The sequence below is a fragment of the Cariama cristata genome, unplaced genomic scaffold (genome assembly GCF_000690535.1).
Source record: "Cariama cristata isolate BGI_N322 unplaced genomic scaffold, ASM69053v1 scaffold24764, whole genome shotgun sequence".
Classification (NCBI taxonomy): Eukaryota; Metazoa; Chordata; class Aves; order Cariamiformes; family Cariamidae; genus Cariama; species Cariama cristata.
Genome location: NW_009615041.1, coordinates 3,602 through 22,173, shown reverse-complemented (window position 1 = coordinate 22,173; position 18,572 = coordinate 3,602). Strand labels below are relative to the sequence as shown.

The 18,572-nt window shown below is 37.2% G+C and overlaps 1 protein-coding gene across 1 annotated transcript; it reads right to left on the bottom strand.

The window, feature by feature from the left end:
* Positions 1-1,348: 1,348 nt before the first annotated feature.
* Positions 1,349-18,056, bottom strand: HDAC2 (histone deacetylase 2). The gene is made up of 13 exons (XM_009699672.1): positions 17,938-18,056; positions 17,350-17,467; positions 16,315-16,389; positions 15,860-15,998; positions 13,650-13,791; positions 9,835-9,927; positions 9,600-9,708; positions 7,998-8,138; positions 6,044-6,152; positions 3,787-3,917; positions 2,739-2,894; positions 1,945-2,002; positions 1,349-1,729 (listed from the first exon to the last, which is right to left on the bottom strand). Exons 1-13 carry the CDS (start codon positions 18,010-18,012, stop codon positions 1,699-1,701), a joined length of 1,377 nt encoding a protein of 458 aa, XP_009697974.1. The 5' UTR covers positions 18,013-18,056; the 3' UTR covers positions 1,349-1,698.
* Between the last annotated feature and the right edge of the window lie 516 nt (positions 18,057-18,572).

The window sequence follows — 18,572 nt, the reverse complement described above, 5'->3', positions numbered from 1 at the left end:
GTTCACATAGCACTTAAACTACTGGGCAAATTTACTATAAAAATAGATTATTATGCAAATATCAGGGAAGAATTGGTCAGCTTGACTGAACTGCAGCAAAAAAATTAAATCTGATTTTTTGATACTGAGTCAGACAAACTCTAATGGGAGTCTTACGGGTACTTCCCTGGAAGGAAGAACACAGCACTAATACACAGGTGTTGAAAAATCCCACCGTATTTCTCCCTGCACATTTAAGAATCTAACCCTTATTTAAGTTTACCTGAGTCCAAAGGGAAGAGAGGACGCAAAGATGAAATGTTCAGGAAGATTAAAGTAAGATTTTAAAAACAAACAAAAACCAAAAAAAACCCAACCAACATCTGCTAAAAAAGGCTTTAAGAAAACAAAACTTTTCCCCTCCTACATATTCAAGTAGTCCCGGTTTTAGTCAAAGTTATTCTCATTGGAAAAACAGTCAAAACAGTCAACCCACTGAAGAGCCTTCACCGAACAGACCATTTGAACAGATCAAATGCACAAATAAATCCAAGTACTGCATTGCAATTTTAACACGAATGAATCAATTAGGCCACGGACCACAACCCCAGAATTTTACGGAAAGGAGAGAGAATAGGTTAAAAAAAAGTAATAAGATTAAATTTTATTAAAAAAATTAAAAAGATTGGCTAGCAATGCAGTTCTGCAAATTCTGTGCTCACTACTCTGAAATCTTGGTATCAAACCTTATGAATTTCATTAAATGCCAACCTATAAGACAACTGTTGTAGATTGAGAAAGAGAGAAAGGAAAGTGTACGCTCAGGTCTGTTTCAGTTCAGGCACCAGAACTACTGAGTCAACGGCGGCAGCAGGCAATAAACCCCTTTCTTTTCAAGGGGAACAGTTTTATGTTGCTCATAGTTGTGAAAAATCGGAATGGGTTATAAGTTAAATCCAAACTTTCACTTCCCATCTCGCAAGCTTTGGAAGATGAACATACACAAATTTCATGAACAGCAAATGAATCAGTCTTTTGGGTAAGTTCTGACGGTGGGAAAGGTTCTTGGACAGTACAAGGCATGTGACTGCAGTTTTAAAACGCAAGTTCACACAACCACCTTATTCCAGCATCTCTTCACCCATTTTTTCAGCCTCTTCAAATCTCACACGCTCGTATTTCCGTACATTTCTCTGCACCCCATGCCACTGAAAACGCGTGGAGCTGATGAAAGTAACACATTCAGCTTGTGTGTTCGCCAGCTGTCCATTCAAATCCACCGGCTACTCGCAGCTAAGTGCAAGTCCGCTTAATTTACATGGAGTTTCTCCTCTTTGTAGTTCAATGAGGGACAAAAGACAACCAAGTACAATTTTTTTTTTTTTTAATAAAGATAAAATTACAAAAAAGGTAAAATCAGCTCAGGAAAGGCAAATTACTTTAATAGATCAGTTTAGACATTTAACATAATAACTCACATCCATTTTTAAATACTATTACATAAAGCATGGTGAAGAAAGGAATTTCTGCCTCATAATTAGAAAACTCACAATACAACTTGCCAAAAACCAGAACAAAGCCGTTTGAAAATAAATACAGTCCATGCCAAATAGTACAAAATGAAATCAGCAGTCTCTCTCAATACGAAACCTTTTCTTCTTTTAGGTAATCTCCAACTCTAGCATTATGTTCTGCAACTGATGAGAGGCTATCTTTTGTTCAAGGGTTGCTGAGCTGTTCTGATTTTGCTCTGTACAAAGGCAAAAAGAAACTGTTAAGTTGTTTCATTTTTTCAATTAACTGTTTTAGAAATGCGATTCTGAACTACTACTGTCACGAGTCTAAGATATTTAGTATTATGAGGAACTGAAAGCGATCTCTACAGAATTTAAAATATTATAAAATATTGATTTAATAAACACTCTTCAAAAAGGTGACATTCATTATTAATTAATTAGTGTTTACCCTTTGGTGTCTGTCTTTTCACCACTACTGTCCTTGGATTTATCCTCCTCCTTAACATCTGAAAAATAACAAGATTTATAAATATACCAAAAGATGCAGGAAAACCTTAAAATACTTCAGAAGAGAAAAGCATGACCAAGTTATATTTTTTTAATATATACTCCTAGCCAGAGGGAACCAGCTTTTAGAAGAAATCACTGGTTACATACTGACATGCAGTGTTAAATGCATCCCTCCCAAGGAGTGATCTGGGCACAATGCCAAGCGATTCAAAGCAGCCCTCAAGGCAAGGTCTCCCTTGGCTGCCCATAGAACCAGACCTGGGTTTCCCCTGAGCTCCTCCTGGTAGTCTTGTAGCCCTAAGAGCTAGCCTGTTCTTGGAAAAGTCGAGAGCCCTTGGAACTACACTACCCCCAGAACCCTATTCAGCTTCTGTTTCAGAGAAAACTAGTTGGCTCACCCCACAAAAGCAAAACAGGAACAAACTCTTTGTCTAATGTATTTAAAGCAAGAACCTTTTTTATCCCTATTTTCATTAAGCTATACAAATCCTTGGCTCTAAGATTTCAAGCTTGTGGGGAAACAACAATAACCCTTGGCTGAAAATACTGTTCTAGTGTGAATAGCTGTATCTTGAAACTGACTAATTTAAAATAGATGTTTTAAATACGGTGGAAAAAATAGACCATCATCTCAACAGCTAATTAACTGTTAACAGAAAAACGCATCTTTCTCCTAGCAGAACTGACACTTGCAGTTCTAAAACAGAGGATGAAATCACACCAGAGTCCTACCTGCTTTTTTGTCCTCTGTCTCTTTTTTGTCTTCTTCTATCCTGGCCTTCTTTGCTCCTTTCTTATGATCTGCAACATTTCGCCGTCCACCTTCTCCTTCATCCTCAGAATCTGAAAATTCTTCATCACAGGCTATGCGCTTATCAGATGCTCGAACTAGGATTCAGAGTTATGAAATTAACTGAGCATAAAGTCCAACTACAATAGGCCTAACAAAAAACTATCAAATTAAGAATGAGTAGTAATATACTACAATCATCTAATGCTCATGAACTAAATTATAGATAAAAATACTATCTTTCAAGATACTCTGGGACTCTCACAATGACTTCAGAAAATAGCTTTACAGAGACACAGGGGTAGGGTGGGAATATTTTAACAGGTATCAAATGAATTTCAAATACTGAAAACTAAACCACATGAGAAAACACTGTAGTTTCAACAGTTCTGGAAATGGACAGTGCACCAACAAGAGGTTACAGAATTAACCCAATCACCATCAAAAAAGGTTAAACATAGCAGAAAACTCTTAGCTATGGCTGAAGAACAACTCATTGTCCAAACAAAGGCTAATGCTAATAAGGTCAAGTAAAGGGTAGTGTTACAAGTACAGGAAACCTCTCTCTCGCAACAAAAAAAAGCGAATAAAAGAATTTTTTTGAGAACACAGTATCTCACTTTACATCAAGGGGAGTATCACCTTTTCTGTGAATAGCAAAAACCAGAAGCTATGTCCTGTATTCCTTTCGTTAAAATTGATCTGAGAATCCTAGAGTATCTATTTGAGATTTGAAGTAGCCAGATGGTTTCATAAGGTGCAAAAAAACCCACGCTCTTTCAGCACTTCTTTAGACCCCTTTAACAGGTTCAGATTTGTGCACAGACACCACCTTAAAAGCAGCAAAACTGGCAGACCAGTAGCAAAAGTTTTCACTCAGGAAACAAACTGCCAGTCTTCCAATACTGCACTACTAGGACTAAGGTTCTGAACAATTAACTCTAAAAAGACTCTACTTGGACATGCTCCGTCATGAACAGTATTTCTTACTAGAAATGCGTTTGTCTGGATCTTCTCCATCCTCATCTCCACTGTCTTCATGAACAGCATCCTCAGGAATGGCCTGCATCTGTACACCAGGTGCATGAGGTAACATGCGCAAGTTTTCAAATAAGCGTTGCCTGCAAGTAACAGACAAGGGAAGTTATTACCTCACAGAAGTAGCATTTCCTTGGATTTTGTATTAAATTCTGAAAACGGTGCATTCAAAGTTAACCTACTTTGCTTTAGAGTCATTGTTTCATTTTTCAATTAAAGAAAAAAAAAAAGAAGCATGCCAAGTTCAGAAAGTTTTCCATCCCTAACGGATCATTAGTATCCACAGTGTACCTGAACATCATTTTCTTTGAACTTTTTAAACACTTATTTCCATCAACTTCAGACTTCAGTTCCCCACAGGGTCAGCAAAAGTACTGCCCACTTGGGCTGAACCCAGCGACAGTATTACTCTGTTTATAATAAGCTAGAGGATCAAGTTGGATAATAAATTATCCTCGAGTTTCTTAGAAAGAAAGTCGGACACGGGAAACATGAAGACTTGCCAACTGCGTGCAGCAATGACGTCAAGGCCAAAAGCAATCCATCTGGGTAAGGTTCCTTACTGGCTGTTTCAGGGAGAACAGAGAGAAGTCCAAGCAACCTGATGCGATGGACTCCACACTCCAAAGCACCACGTGCAGAAACAGGAAGGATACCGGGCTTCTCTTGGGACTCAAAACTATCATTCCAAAGAAGTCCAAGTAAAAAGAAAGCTTTGGCAAGTGTCAAACATCAGCATTTGTCACAACTGTCTTAGCACCCTTCTGCACAATTTGAAGAGCTAAAGGGCAGCTCGAGCTTTTTTGGCATCCTTAGTCTTTGCCTCTGTTCAAATCACAGGACCTGGCAAAGCAACTTTACCCACCCAGGCAGTCCCCTAAAGCTAGGGCTCTGAGAAAGCATACAACTAATGGAAGGAGGATTCTCTGAAATGGTGGGTCATCTCTCTTCTTGTGGGTGCCAGCATGAGGATGTGAGATTGTATCTCTGTCAACAGAAAACACACAACCTGTGTCCAGGGATGTGTTAAAGAGCAAGTTTTGGAGCCCACTCACACCACGAAAGCTCAACAGTACAGAGTACACAGCAAGCAGCATGGCAGAGCACCAGCTGGAGCACTGCATTACTACAGAGAAATTCTGTAGAATTACATCACTGAAAAACAGGTGGGTTTTTTTTCTCCCTTGCACATTATGAAAAACTAAAAACCCTTTAATTTCATTATGATTTATATATTTGTGTTATGAACACCAATCAGAGTCTATACACCAAGCACTTCAAAAACTAGTATTTTAACTGCTTTGGTAAATTTTCAATCTGAAAGTTTTACTACAGCAGTACTGGCAAACTTATACAGCTAGTTTCACATCTTTATTCAGCTATTTTTAGTAACCAGAAGAATTCCTGTGCACCGTGAACAGCCTGTTAAACTCGGGGCAGGGGTGGGGGTTTATTTTTTTAAACCCAGGGCAGGGACAAGGCACGGTAAGCAAAGAGTACTTCAGGCTAACCAATTCTCTCTTATCAGTTGAGTACAGAATTTATTGTATGTAGGCATTACTCCATCCCTGAAGTAAAATATTTGTTTACAATCAAAACGTCAGGATGGGAGGAGGAATGAACTAAGTATCAGAAGAGCCACAGGCTAAAAATCACATACCCACTACAGCTTGGCAATGAGAGCTTCTCCAACTTGTGGATCTGTCAAGCCACAGTCACTCAATCGCCTGCACACATATCACTATCTTTTCACAGTTTTGGGATGTCCAAGCTCACACGTGACTTTATTTTCACAGCTGACAGCTACAAAGAATTACAATCTCTGTTCATGTTTAGACACGGAGCAGAGAATGAGAAATTCTAATCATCACAGCATACCAGCTTCTTTCCTGGCAGGACAAACTTTCTACAAAATTAGAATGGGAATCCAAATAAAACAGTCATGTCTAGTTGCTGGAAAAAGTAAAAAGCCAAGCTGGGTCTTAAATTTTCATATTTCTGGTCAAAGAACTTCACAAGCATACATACTGTTGACTTCTAAAAAGTCCCTCTTCTCACAAAAAATGAAAAATATGTAAAGTCTATTCAGTACTTACTTTTAGTGTGTAACAGAGAAAGGCATACAGTTTTCAAAACTGCCCAACAGTTAAACCTCTGGAGAAATGTGATCCACATGACCTACTTGTTAGGTAAGGTCATCACTACTTACTTGATCTTCTCCATATATTCTGGTGTATTCTGATTAGTCATATTCGAAGGACTAATATGAAGCTTGAAGTCTGGTCCGAAATACTCAAAGTAGTCATTGTAGGGCAACTCTATGAACAAAACCACAAAAGACAACTTTGTGACCCAAAAACATTTTAAATACAACAGTATTTTTGATGGGATTTTAGTTAGAGAACTATAAACCTGAAGCATTCAAGTAAGCAATACTTAAATACTGCCTCAACTGTTTAGTGTTTTTTTCTTCTAAATTATTCAATACATGAACTTAAATTTGCTGGCAAAATACAAAAAGCAAGAGCAAGGTCTACTGTTAGCACATACACTGGAACAACAAAAGTAACAAATTTGATAAAATAATTAAAAATGCTACTACTGCAGAAAAGAGAAGATCAACTGATGATTTCTTATAGCTGTCTTCAAAGTTAGTCCAGTTTGAAAGGTTTAAGTAAGCCATTCAAAAATATTCCTTCAGTAAAACATGTAATACGTATTACTCGGCTGAAGACCACAGCTAGTTCAGTACCCATGGTAAGTGTCGTATAGCGCTTCAGTGACGTCCATGTCTGTCCCTTCCACCCCTTTCTGTATTTTCACAGATAACAGTCCCCTGACTGGAACATCTAATCACCAAAGTGAAGCCGATGAAGACTTTAATCCAGGAAACAGTCGTATTTTATATTGAATGTGACTATCTTCCCAGATAAAGCAACAGAAATATAAAAAACGTAGGACCCTTAAGAAGTAAGACACTGAAATTCACTTCTAACCGAACCCTTTGTCTTGTTTCTTCATTTATGATTATTACAGAAAAAGCGATCTTGTTAGGTGAACAGAAAGGACACAGAAGATTAAGTTGCTATTGCAACATTTAGAAATGTACTGTTATTTCTCAAAATAGATTAAAGATGACAGAGACCCACAAAGTTGAGAGGAATGTTAAAAAAAAAAAATCTGGAAAACTCCATATATATCCATTGAATGGGACACGCTAATGGAAAAAAAGTCTCAAGATAAGGAAATACTACTGTCTCTTCAAAAGCTTTGGCTCACAAAGAATATATATTGATGTGCAAGACAGAAAATATACATCTTGAAAGGTACTGTCCAAATATTCTTTTCTCACTGATGGCAGCATTTCGCTGAAGTCAGACGGAAACACTATGAATTCAGCAAGAGATACATGAATAGCAAAAGGTTATCAGCTAAAGTTGCGGTCCAACATGAAAACTGTCAGTGACTGATGTGCAACAACCCAGTCCAAATACCAATTTAATAAAAAGGCATTCCAAAAACATGTCCAGATGTATACTTGGCCTGAAGTAAAGGGAGTACAGGATCATTGGGGATCTTCCTCAGAGAAATTATTTCACTATTAAACTATTCGGAAAAAAGTCCACTATTGCTTTTTTGATTTTAATGGTTTTTTAAGATATCGTGTATAATCAAAATTGAGTCAAATGGAAGAATGGAAGTCAATATTCTTTCACAGTTACTTTTAAGTCATAGATACAATGAAGAAACAGTTGTTTTACTATGTAAAATGGATGCTTGCATATTCATTAATTTCTTATGAATGCCACATGTCTACGTCGTTACAATCAAAACGCAATATATATTCTAGCATACTGATGACACTCATATTAAAAATACTTACAAGTAAGGTTCCGTAAGTTTTACATGTTTTGAATTTTCCAAAAATGATCAAATCATTTAAAGCTTTTGCTAAGGCATAAAAAAAACAGCCCCAAATGCTTAAATTTATATAGTGCATAAGCTACTGAAAATTTATTGGCTAAATCTGATCAATAATTTTCTACGTAGTTTATTCTAAACTGATGCATTACAGTTAGCTATAGAATTATTTGCTATCTGCTCACTTAAACCTTCCTATGATTATTTCTTAATAAAATATTGATTTGGGTATTAATACTTACCATTAGGAATTTCACAATCTAAGGCCACAGCAGTTTCGTATGTCCAGCATCGAGCAACATTACGAATTGTATATCCTCCTCCTCCTAACATCAGCAATGGCAAGTTAAAGGTCTTTACAACTTCAACACATTTAGCATGACCTGTCAAACACAAAAAGAGTTGACAATATATGCAAAATATCTAGTAAACAGAAAAATGTATAATGAACTATTTAATCAGACATATGCAGTCGCACTTATCAAGTAAGAACTGAATTGATTCAAGTAAAACAAAACTGTCTTCCCCTAGAGCTAAGCACAACCTCACAAGAAGTCAAGACCTCCAGATAAAGACATGTACAGAATACATCGAACATTATCCACCCCAGTCTTCAGAGACTTTGCACAATGGTCTATCACTGCCACTCTGAAAGGCTCTTAGAAAGTTTTGTGTTTTTTCTTTTCATAACTGATGTCAATACACAGTGACAAATCTAGGGACAGTTTCTCAGTCAAATGCAAGAAGGGAGAACAGCAAATCAGCACTTGCTCCTTTCTACTTCTAAATCTGAACCTGTATTAGAGGTTGCTAAGTCTTGCTTACAGAGTGAACTGGTGCCAAGACAGTACACACTCCGGGGAGATACAGCATACTGAAAGGCATCTGTAGGAGGCAGCAGCTCTCTTGGTTTCCAAGATATGTAAGATGGAAAAAAATCTGAGCTGTATGGGCAACTGAAGTAGCTTTGCCACCTGGTGCAAATCAAGAAAAGAACCCTGAAACACCGCAGACTCAACAGATACTGTACTGCATTTTTTTGCCTACAAAACTCTAATTACCTCATTAAGAAAACACAAAAACAAGAAAACCCAGAAAACGAATGATTCAAACAGGCTGGATTCAAGGCTTAGCAAAAGTTCAACATACATTTAACATTTTATCAGTTAAATAATAATAGCTAATAAAAATAAATAAGTTATCATTAAAAATTAACAGTAATAATTATGTTGTTTGCTAAATTAACACCTCATCCCAATTTTGAGAATCACATTTTTGCGCAGAAACATAAGTAATATTAAAATAAATTGATTCTATAAAAGTTAACAAAAATGAATGTTAACATAAGGCTCAGTATAACAAACACCACTATAAATTTAACAATACAGCGAGCATTCTCATTTCAGTAACACCTATTTTACACCCAACAAGGTGTCTGATGTTTAGTATCTGTAGTCCTACTAAGTGAACCACTAGTTTTGTTTGCTCATCGTAGGAACTGTTGCAGTAGGACGACTGTTGCCGCCCTGTCATTCCAGAATGGTGTTTTAAAGCTACAAAAAGCCTGTGCATGGAAGAAAGGGAATCACTTGAGTGACTAGGAAGAACACGAAAAACCAAGCTTCTTAACTTTTTTAGATGGACAGAAAGAAAGAGGCAACGTCTGGGTTTCTTTTGGCCATCCCTGTACAGCAAATAAAGACGTGATTAATCATCATAATGAACAAAAAAAATCTTTGTGACTCCAGTCCTCATCATGCAAGCATCTTGAAAAACAGTAGGAAGGGCAGAGGTTTCTATTAAATAAAAACTTATGGGCAACAAATAAACACTTTTCTACTTACCTTTAACAGTAAGATTAAAGCATCCCAGCCTGTCACCAGACAGTGAATCTGCTCCACACTGTAAGACCACAGCACTGGGCTGGTACATCTCCATTACTTTGGATATAATCTATAATCAATATAAAACAGCAAGTCGTTATTGCACATTATGAAAATAAATCAATGAAACGAAACTAGGATCTTTCCAGAGAGCTTAAACAACAACACAAAAACAAAAAAACCAAAAAGTACTCACTGGTTTGAATATCTGTCCATACGATTCATCATCTATACCATCCCTCATTGGGAAGTTGACAGCATAGTATTTGCCTTTTCCAGCACCAATGTCCTATAAGGAAAGATGATAAATGCTTTATTACAAACACAGAAGCACATGGTGGTATCATGCAAAAAAGTCTACACAAGTCTGCTGAGCTATTTCATACCATTATTCATGTCTGCGAGGGAAAAGAGGCGAAGTACCTTACTTGATTCCTAACGTCCCATAAAAATCATTTTGGAGTGTAGGAGTTGTACACCAAGACTAGATTTGCAGGAAGTACACTTGATTTTTTTAATTCAAAGACTTAAGACAACAAGACAAAATGTAACTCATCTGTTTAGCCCGGTAAAAATAGTTAAGCAAAAACAAGCAAGAAAACCAAGAGCAGCAAGGTGATATGCATGGTTTTGGTGCTGTAGAGAAGATTCGGAGTTAAGAAGCTTTTTAAAACCATATTCTTTGCTCCCAACATAAGATGAAGAACTAGCTGCAGCAAAAGGGAGAGAAGAAAATCAGAGGCCACTTACAGGTGCCCCTGAAGAAACTGAGACTTTTTAACCAAAAAAATGAACTTGCAGATTATTCTCAGTTCCATCAAGTGACAAGGCAGGAACCACAGTAGTCTACCTCACCAGCTTTCCCAGACAACATACGTATTAACAGAAAAAACTCTTTGCAAAAAAATCAAGTGAATAAACCCTGAATCCATCCACTTCTGTTTCGATGATCAGCTTAAAACCTAAAGATCCCGGCTTGCCACCCATTCCCATTTCTTCCCTTTAGTTCATCACCAAGACAGACAGAAGCCAACCCAGTTTACAGAGCAGTTCTCTGCCACTAATAAAGGTGCACTGAGGAAGACGGTAAGATTTAACCTGTTCAGTTTGGCTGTAAACTATTATCAAACAGCAGCTCTGCAGAAAGAGCACACTTCAGGTCCAACATCCTTGAAAAAACTACAAATCACCAGTCAGATAGCCCAGCAATACAAATATTAAACTTCTCAACGCTAGCTATTGAAAGAGTCATCGCCTTTTTCCTCTTCCTAGACACAGCCTCCTTAGCAGTGAACGCAACAGCAATGTGTCACTTCCAGTAACTATCTTTTATTGGGACACACACACACGGATGTATGGACATGGGGACAGGGACAAATGGCCCAATGCAGCATAGACACAATGTTAACGGTTGACTTGTTTTTTTTTCCCTTCCAGCACATTATTAACATTTCATAATATCGCAAGATCAGTGACACTGAATTTGCTGAACTGAACTCTGGCTGATTTGGAGCAAGACAGTTATCCAGAATCTCCCAAAGTAAATCACCTAGGCTTTCAGATGCTGATTTTTCTGAGTGATGGCTCTGTGCTTTCCAGATTTAAAAGAAAAAAAAAAATGTAATTAAATCAATCTCATCCTAAAACATAGCAAAGCCAAACGTTCACACAATCTCCCAATAAACAGGGTAATTGCTTTCCAGCCTGCGCTACTCAGCAGATGTTCTTTGTAACTGATACTTGCATTGGTTATAAACACTAGAGAAACAATACAGCATTCTGGTAGTTGCCCATTCATCAATGGATCAAATTTCCGCACAGAAATTGGGCCTCTATGCAGCACTACAGTCTCAACTGACCTATCTACTTGTATGCAAGATTAGCGCTATCATCTATGATGTGTAGAAAGTCAAATAACTTACTAAGGACACTACAAGTTCAGACTGCACAAAACCTTCAGGAGAAAATGGATGAACGCAGCTGAACTAGACAACCTCCATGAGATTCAGCTACATTGATGGAACTGCAATCACAAAATCATCAGCTGATGCATGGTTTGTTCCTGCATCAAATAAGCGTAACCTGATCAGCAAACTAGACCAACTAAAGAATTATAGAAACAACCATGAATGGAGCCCACCGGCTAAAACAAAGATAAGATTTGGCTGTTAAAGTTGATGTAAATAACCAGCAAAGGCAGAGCAAGTTGAGCAGAAACAAGCAGCACAATGCTGGCCTCCAGAATGAACACTGGTTTTTCAGAGAATTTATTCTCCCTTTAGTTCAATTAGCTTTGCAGGCTCTGGAGATAGGAAAAAGCTAATATTTTTTTTCCTATGGGGATGTAATAATTGCAATAAAGCCTGCAGACAATGCTCATTTCAAAATACTAGCTAGCAGCACAGAATAAAAGTTCATGCCTGAGGTACTGTTTGTCACTGACACTGTGCTAAAAAAAAAATCCCAATAACATACAATATTCTTCTATTTATTTCAACTGCGTCATCTTTAGATTCTTTGTCCGGGGTGTGGTGAGGTGAAGAGTCTATAAACTTCTCTGTCAATGTGAAATGCTGTTTCTGAAAAGTCAAGATACCTAACCCTTCAAAAAAAAAAAAATTATTCTAGCCAAATTCAGCAACAACAGCCTGTCATGATAAACACCCTGGTCCGAGCTCCTTCTTGTTTGAAGCACCACTACCACCGTGTGGCCAGTCAAGTTAAACCACATGGATAAAACAACGCCTAAGCTGATCTCTACCTAAATCAATTTAGAACACAGTTTAACAGAATCTAACAACCGTAATAACGTTCAGCTCCAACAATCACACTGAAATGAATGCTTAGCACCCCACGGATTTAAAGCTCGACTTTCATTTACTCCTGTGTCCTCTGGGTATCAACAGCACACTGGGGAGCACACATTTCGGGAATATTAAAAGAAACGTAAGTATCTGCATCTCTTGAATCAATTTAAGACAGTAGGAAAACAGTGGATTTTTTCCCAATGCTGGATTTTGTAGGTCAACTTTTTAGAAGTGTTTACAATTTTTTTAAAAATTACTAACTGTTTGTACAAACTAGCGTACAAAGTTGCTAATACCAGAGGAGTGACATCCTGCGAGTGTCTCTGATAAAAGAGATTTAATGTAAGAGTGTGAAGCTAGGAATATATTAATCCTAATACCTGAAATACTCTTTCAAGTTGTGAAGTGGAACAATTTCCTGTTCTAATGGACAAGAGTTGAACATGAGGAAAGGCTGACTAACTTAAAATTAATATGAAGGGCCAGGAAAATTGTTTCCATTCTCAGCTTTGCCAGAGATTCTGCAACAGCTTAAATGATAATTCTTCACAGCCCAATGCTCCCTTCCTCAAGCTAGCTATAAGGCTCAGTACACAATTGTCTGTGGGGCATGCTAAAGATCCTCAGCAGTGAGCATCATGAGAACTCAAAACACACTTTATGGCATAATTAATATTCCAAAAACAAGCCAACGCTATTACTAGGCAAATAGAACACAGTAAATTCAAGTTGCAGCTGAAGCTTTGTGACTATTAAAGCTCTGGCATGAAGTCATTCTATGATTTGAAGTAAGTTTTGAAGCTATGTGATCTCCAAACAGCTACTTTTCACTGTATGTGCAGAATTGAAATGCACAGATAATCATTATAAATATACCACAGTGTCTTCCTAGAGACATTTCCAAAATCTGAGCGAACTAAACTAATTATATATTTGAACTAAAACTTCAGACAACTTATCCAGAAGTGAAGGTGTTGATTTCTTGTAGAAGTGAATAATTTACTTCTGCACTATCCTGTTTTTTTTTTTTTCCCCCTAAGGTTCTTCAACAAATCTATCACTCTAGACTAACGTATTATCTGAAAAATTACTGTTGTATATTATCACTGGACATAGTTATTGTGACCTAGTACTAAATGAGCATCTACAAGGAAGAGAGTAAGAGGGAATTTATCACCTAATGAAATTTCATATTCAACCTTACCCTAAGGTCCCCTGTGCCCGGAAAATATTCACCGTACTTATGGAATGATACTGTCATGACACGATCTGTGGTATAAAAGGCTTCTTCAACACCATCACCATGATGGATATCAATATCAATATACAACACTCTTTGGTGATACCTAGAAAGAAAATAATGTATGAGAAATCATCATTATCTGTCATGTTCATAATATACTGATCCCTAACAAGGAAAAACCTAACAAAAAAATCCTAAACACTAAAATCCAAGATTATGATCATTTCAATGATTTTGGTTGAAGCGATCACATGCTCTTAGAATTCTCAGTACAGTTTGGATAATAATGAAAATAAGTTTATCTTCATAAAAATAAGTAATTTAAGTATGTAATTTATTTAGTATTTACCTCAAGTTGTCTCACTCCATAGAAGCTATACCTTGTGTTTCTGTTCACACCACTTTCTATTGTTCACATCTGCTGAAGTCACCCCTTTCACGGGGCATTTCTTTCTGCCTTCTCAATAATTACCAACACAGCCTGCACTAAAACATCTCTTAGTGCACACTTCAAACAGCATAGTGCCAGGAGCAGGAATAACCCGTGTTCCATAAGCTCGCAAAAAATAAATTTAAATACTTATTTTCCATTGACTTTTCTTCTTCACCTCTGCAACTTGGAAATAAGAATGTGCCTATCTTTACAACTATAACACACTTACTATTAGGATGAAATCATTACACTACTGCTTAGTATCTCCTTAAATACTGCAAGTTTCAGATAAGTTTATTTGAGATGGATAAAGAAACCAGTTGTTTGAAGCCTCAGAGCATTGGAAACAACAGCAAGTATCCCTTAAATTCTATGTCGTTCGGTAAAAAGCAAAGTCTATCAACATCAGAACATGCATTTTCACTACGCTTTGCGCAGTGCTGTAGAATGTGAGTCTGAGCAGCCATAATTTCAGGTGCGCTGAGATTTTTTGCTTAACAAGACAGTGAACGGGACAGTTTCCCATGGTTACATAAGCCGTAACTATTTGAAAGCTTTCTTCCTTCACGTGCACATTAAGCCAAAGAATTCAGGACTGGGCCACAGAAAATCATATCGCTTTTCTTAGACTGCAGAGACAGATCCTGAATACGTGCTGTACATTAAAACAAAAGTCTTAATATGTTAATATTATATTTTTTAGTGTCTTTAGAAACTTTTTCCATGTTTATAAAATACTTCCAAATTATAGATGCTTCCCTGTCCCTCACCAGTAGACGCAGCTGCTCCATTCACAAGAGTCAAATACCTAGAATATTTTTGGTAAAAAATGAGATTTGTGTATTATTGGAAGGGATACAGTCCCCTGAAGCAGTACAAGCAACACTCAGGATTTGAAATTTTAGTGAAGCATTACTGCTTGAAGTTAATTATATGATCACTTTTTCATTACTCCTCTCATTTTTTGTTTTGCAGTCACAGCGCCACAGCTGTTATTTCATTATTTATTCATAACAGCCACATTAATTCATGTAACAACCCAAGGAAGCTCAGTGCATGATCTTCCCTGAATATTCCCGTTTGGTTTAGTAACGACTCAAATGATAGGAAATAAGCAGGCATATTGAGAAACCAAATGGGTGTATGATTGTGAGCATAATGACTGCCCTAAGGGGTCAGGGCAGCAATCCATCTAGCCCACTATTCTGTCCCCAGGAGCAGCAACAGGAGATTAACATTTACAGAAAGCATGTAAGTCTGTCCATTTTCTGAAGTCTGTTACCCTAGTACTTCCCCATTCCCCACCATCTAGAATTACAGCATATGGCGTTTTACAGAGTGCATCGTTGCTTGGATCTTTAACATCCATTTACAGACCTCTTGTCCACGATTATGTCTAATCTCTTTTTTGAATCTGCTGTTGCTGTCTGCTTCCTTCAGCCTCCTGTAGCAGAAAGTCCCAGAAGTTCACTATCCTCTGTGTAAAGAAGTACTTCTAAATATCTGATTAAAACCTTTCTCTTATTAGTTATCTTTTCAGCTTGCCTGTATTTTAGTTTGAACTTCTTGCTGAAGCCAAGCCAGGCAGAGCTTGGAGTTTTCTTAATTGAAACTGTATGAGTTCAACATGGGCTATGAAGGCTCATTGAAATAATAATTACAATCCATATCTTCAAATGTTTAAATACTTGAATGTGACACTTCTAATAATTTTATCTTGTTCCCATCATAAACTTACTTCAGTAACTCAAGGATGGCAAGCACGATATCATTGACATAACAGAAACCAGATGCCTCCGATTTCTTGGCATGGTGAAGTCCTCCAGCCCAATTAACAGCCATGTCTGTCTGTTGTCTGTTCAATTTTACTGCCCCAGCTGCAAAAAGACATACACAAAAATGAAAGGAAATGCAGTCAGAAACTTCTGACAGCCTTTAAATCTGTTACATGAAATAGTGTCCTATTTTTTAAATAAGTTGATCCTAGATCTGATCTCTTACCAATACCGAGATACTTGATATATCTCATATTTGACAGTCTAACTAATATAAGATGTATTATCTCTTTATTCAAAAAAAAACCCAAACAACCACCTTGTATTTGCTTCAGTTTTAAATATACTACCAGAGTTTTAAGTTGCTGACATAAATGTAATAAAGTTATAAAACAGCTGGCAAAGAACCTATACTTACCAACAGAGCCTCCAGTTGACAGCTGACAAAACTCAAACAGGCCATCAAACACAGGACAATCTTCTCCAACATTAACTGTGTAAGAAACACACTACTTTTCAAAAACACCATTCCAACAGCATTGCTATATGCATGGATAACAGTTACAGATGCAGTGCATAGTTCATTCAGCATTTTAACTACTCCCACCCCGCTTCATTTTTGTCAGGCTAAATTTTAAATACTGAAAACAATGTAAAGTCTCATAATCTAAGATGACTCCATACTATCTTTTTTTTCTTTTCCCTTTTTGGCTTCCATAGGACTTTGTCTCTTCATTAACAAGAAGTTAGATAATTTTTAGATTTTTGAAGAAGTGCTGATTAACATAGGTCATGTTAAGAAATGTACAATTACTTGGAAAAATAATCTGCTGAGAATAAGGCATCATGAAGAGGTTACAATACTGCCTTTTAAATTGATATAATAGCTGCCAATCTTCATTCCTAACAGAACTTTGAGCCTATTCCTATAATTAAAGGAATAAATTAACAGAAAGGCCGAACAGTGAGTAATGTACAATTTTTACTATCTCACTCCAAGAGGAAGGAGTAACTCCTTTTCTTGACTTAAACACAGTTTCACATATTGAATTTTACTTCTCTATTCTTCTAAAAGCCACTCTTTTTCAGAAAGATTTTGCATTAGAATGGATTTTAAGACACTTTTGCAAACAGCTCACAACTAAACTTTAATCTGTGCATTAAGCCTACAGAAAGTATTATTTCACATTTAGAATACACCCTGTGAAAGGGGAGTCAAAAACCCTTCCATAAGCTTAAAGGACATTTTTGCCAAGATGGCTGCTTTTAATAGAAAAGTCCCCAAATTAGTGTAGCTAGGGGCGGGCACATGTTACTCTTGTTACAGTATTTCTCTAACCCACCCACACCATTAAGCCCATGTTCATACCTCTGTATTGGTAAGTATTTAGCTTTAAACAATGCTAACCATCAAAGCACGTACGTGTAGACTTAGCCTAATGTTGACACTTACATCTCTGCATTTGCTTGCTGTACTCAGACATATTGTCAGGTCTTATTGATCGGAGAAATTTGATGTATTCATCACTATGGTACTTGGTCATTTCCTCAGCAGTAGCTTTGTGGGGTCGCTGATAACAAGAACGAGTTATAGAAACAATCAGAGCGCTCTGCAAAATGACCTAACAATTTGCTGAAACAGATAACTCAAAAGAAATCTTATTTACTTTGAAGGGAGACTAGTTAAACTGACAGTAGTGCTGTTTTACACAAAGCAAGGGCTACTCTGTTGTTAGTATACAACTTAATTCTTTGTGCAGTTACCCCAATGTCACCCAACACCCCACTCTTCCAATCATAAACACACTGGTGAAAATTCTCTACTGGGGCTCTGCCTCACTTGTTCCAGACACCGGCAACAATCTGCACTCCTCACCAGTCAAAATACTGCTTCACCTCTGAGTGAGAGAGCTCTGTATACGCTATTTAAGTATTTCCTGTTTCCACTTCCACTTCTCTCCATTTATTCGTGTGAGAATACTTGAAGCCCTTTAAAAATAACGTTAAATGCTTCAGTGGACATTGCATTGCTTATACTCACATAAATTTCCATTTTTCTGTATAAGCCATAATTTAGCAGCAAGTTGTGGGTCATTCGGATCCTATGAGGTTTCATCGGATGCCCTTGTCCATAGTAATAGTTTCCGATATCACCTGTCAATATTACACAAATTAATAGCTATTCATATTACAAAACAATTTTTCATTGCTACTTAAAAGAATCGTTCTCAGAAGATAAGCAAGCAGGTACGATTCCAGAAAAAAAAAATCTAACAAAAAACCCCCAATAAAGGGACTACTGTCCATTTCAAAAGGGCAATAAGGAAAACAAATTGCCAATAAAAAGTTGTATGTCAGCAGCAGAGGGCAAAAAGGAGGCCCAATCTAACACCTTTACTACAAGTAGACAGTAGTGGAGGAGCAAAGATGCCTACAAGATGTGGTTTCAAACCAAGAGTGAAGAAAATAGCAGGCGAGAACTGAAGAATAAAGTAATGGGAAACAGAACTGGAATTAAGAGAGGAGTAGAAACTACTGATGACACAGCAGAGGCTGTAGCAAAACCTACCATTTTGCAGGAGCTGATTTTAAGACACCATCCTCAGTCTGCCCTTACCTACTGACCCTAGCAGTTACACTCCAGAAGTTAGCTTCAGATCCATTGCTGCAACCACA

Excerpts from the sequence above, each read along its gene's own strand:
- HDAC2 (XM_009699672.1), bottom strand. The coding sequence starts at position 18,012 with ATGAAACCTCATAGGATCCGAATGACCCACAACTTGCTGCTAAATTAT. Across the intron at positions 8,139-9,599 it reads CTTTAATCTTACTGTTAAAG|GTCATGCTAAATGTGTTGAA; the intron begins GTAAGTAGAAAA and ends TGTGTTTGACAG. Across the intron at positions 2,003-2,738 it reads GACAGAGGACAAAAAAGCAG|ATGTTAAGGAGGAGGATAAA; the intron begins GTAGGACTCTGG and ends GTTATTTTTCAG.